This window comes from Bombus affinis, chromosome 18 (assembly GCF_024516045.1).
Source record: "Bombus affinis isolate iyBomAffi1 chromosome 18, iyBomAffi1.2, whole genome shotgun sequence".
Lineage (NCBI taxonomy): Eukaryota > Metazoa > Arthropoda > Insecta > Hymenoptera > Apidae > Bombus > Bombus affinis.
In genome coordinates, this window is record NC_066361.1 from 2,067,990 (window position 1) to 2,070,130 (window position 2,141).

At 58.9% G+C, this 2,141-nt stretch overlaps 1 protein-coding gene across 1 annotated transcript; it reads right to left on the reverse strand.

Moving 5' to 3' along the window:
• Positions 1 to 479: 479 nt before the first annotated feature.
• LOC126926495 (uncharacterized) lies at positions 480 to 1,318 on the reverse strand. The gene is made up of 2 exons (XM_050742785.1): positions 1,085 to 1,318; positions 480 to 845 (listed from the first exon to the last, which is right to left on the reverse strand). Exons 1-2 carry the CDS (start codon positions 1,316 to 1,318, stop codon positions 480 to 482), a joined length of 600 nt encoding a protein of 199 aa, XP_050598742.1.
• Positions 1,319 to 2,141: the final 823 nt, after the last annotated feature.

The window sequence follows — 2,141 nt, forward strand, 5'->3', positions numbered from 1 at the left end:
CCGCAACCTGTGATGCTTAACTTTCGTGATCTCACGGAAACGAGTGTATCCATCACAGCCAACGGGCGTTGACAACCCAATCCCAACCTAACCCCAACCTTTTTTTTTTACGTGGAGAAATCCTCATGGACACTCGCTGTTTACAACAACAGACGAGTAGTGTCGGACTCTTACCGACTAGAACTCCACGGCGGTCCTCTGGACGGCTGTACGAGGCGCACCCGGGGTCTCTTGCGAATATTACCAGGTGCTTCTCGTCGTCTATCTCCCTGCTGGGCGGGAGGCTTCCTTGTCAGACTCGGGCCGCTAGGGGGAGACCACGCCCCCTAACGCCCCGTTCCCTGGATCGTGTCAGATCCTTTGGCGCGCCCACGGCGGCGGTGCCGCCGCACCGTGGCGCGCGGAGACTCCTTGGTTCTGCGCTCTGCTGGGATGCCGCGTTCTATCCCTTCTTCTTTCCGCTCGCTCCTTCGCAAGCATCACCTGCTCGCAGTAGGTGCGGACGGCGATGTATTCCTGTCGCATAGCCTGAGCATAGCCGCGATGATCGCTTCGGGGGTCAATCTCTCGCCAATTTCGAGTCGTAGGACGCGCCGCGGTACGTCCCACGCCGGACAAATCTCCAACGTGTGCTGCGCCGTGTCTTCCTCCTTCTCGCAGTGGTGACAGGTGGACGTCACGTTTCGCCGGATCTTGAGCAGGTACTCGCCAAACACTCCGTGACCAGTGAGCACCTGCGTCGTTCTAAATGTCAGCGGGACCCCGCCTCGATCCCTCCACTCCACCCAGTTGGGAAGGACGGCGCGAACGGCCCGATGCGGTCGCACGGTGTCCTCTTCCAGCACCTGAGAACGCCACCGCTCCCAGGTCTCCAGCTTCGCTTCTTCCCGGACGTCCACGGCGGACGCCGCCGGCGTCGCACGCCCGTCCGAGACCAGGCCCTCCGGTGTTCGTACACCCGACGCAGTGCGAGGGCCTGTAGCTCGAACGGAGGGGACGCCGCTAGCACGGTCGCCGCTGCGTAGGACACGGTCCTGTATCCTCTCGCTATACGGATGGCGGTCGTCCTATGCAGTCTCCTCACCAAGATCAAGCTGCGACGACTCGCCGACAGATCTTCGGCCCAGACGGGGGCTCCGTAGAGGACTCGCGACCGGACCACTCCCTCGTAGAGTCGGCGAACTCCCAGTCCTGCTCCGCCAATGTTCGGCTGTAGGCCGCATAAGGCGTTGGCTGCGGCTGTCACCCTTGGGACCAGGTGCTCGAAATGTGGCACAAACGTCCATTCGCTGTCGATGATCAGGCCCAGGTACTTCATCCGGCGTCCCACCGGGACTTCCTCTCCGTTGATGATGAGCATCGACAGTTCCGCCGGAGGGGTTCCTCTCCGACGTTGATCGAAGAACCACAAGGCCTCGGATTAGGCCGGCGACACGCTCAAGCCGAGCCTCTGAATGGCGTGTACCGCGCACGCCACGGCGGCCTCGGTCAGGCACACGGTATCGTTCCACCATCGTCCGCCGGCCAGCACCAACGTATCGTCCGCGTAGCATACCATGCCAGCACCCGGCGGCATGGGACATCGGAGGACCGAGTCGTAGGCCGTGATCAACAGGATTGGTCCCAGCACCGAACCCTGCGGCACGCCGCGCTTCACTGGCCTCCTCTCCTCTTCGCCGTTCCTGCTGGCGTAAGTGATCCACCTGTCGTTCAGGTACGCCCGGATGACCCCGACGAGGTACGGCGGCACCTCAAAGTGCTGCAACGCTTCCACTATCCTGATCCAGGGTATGGCGTTGAACGCGTTACAGAAATGTAATGATAAACAAACTCCGGGCAAAACAATGTCGCCGCTACAAAACCATAAATCGGAATAACACGTTTGAAAGTGGAAATTCGCGTTAGATATGAACAAATCACATGGAATTTAAAATATCACTGATCATAATATCTCGTTCGTCTTCGAACACGACTGGCTGCCAATTTGTTCTCTCCGCTGCAAGGGCTTAACTGGCGTATAAATATTCCATGAGGTGAATCGGTTGTAGCACGAACAGGTTAAAATTAGCCTGTACATACGAAGGACGGAACTGAACAAATTACATCTCGCCTGGCACTGAGCGAGATATTCCGGGTCGAAT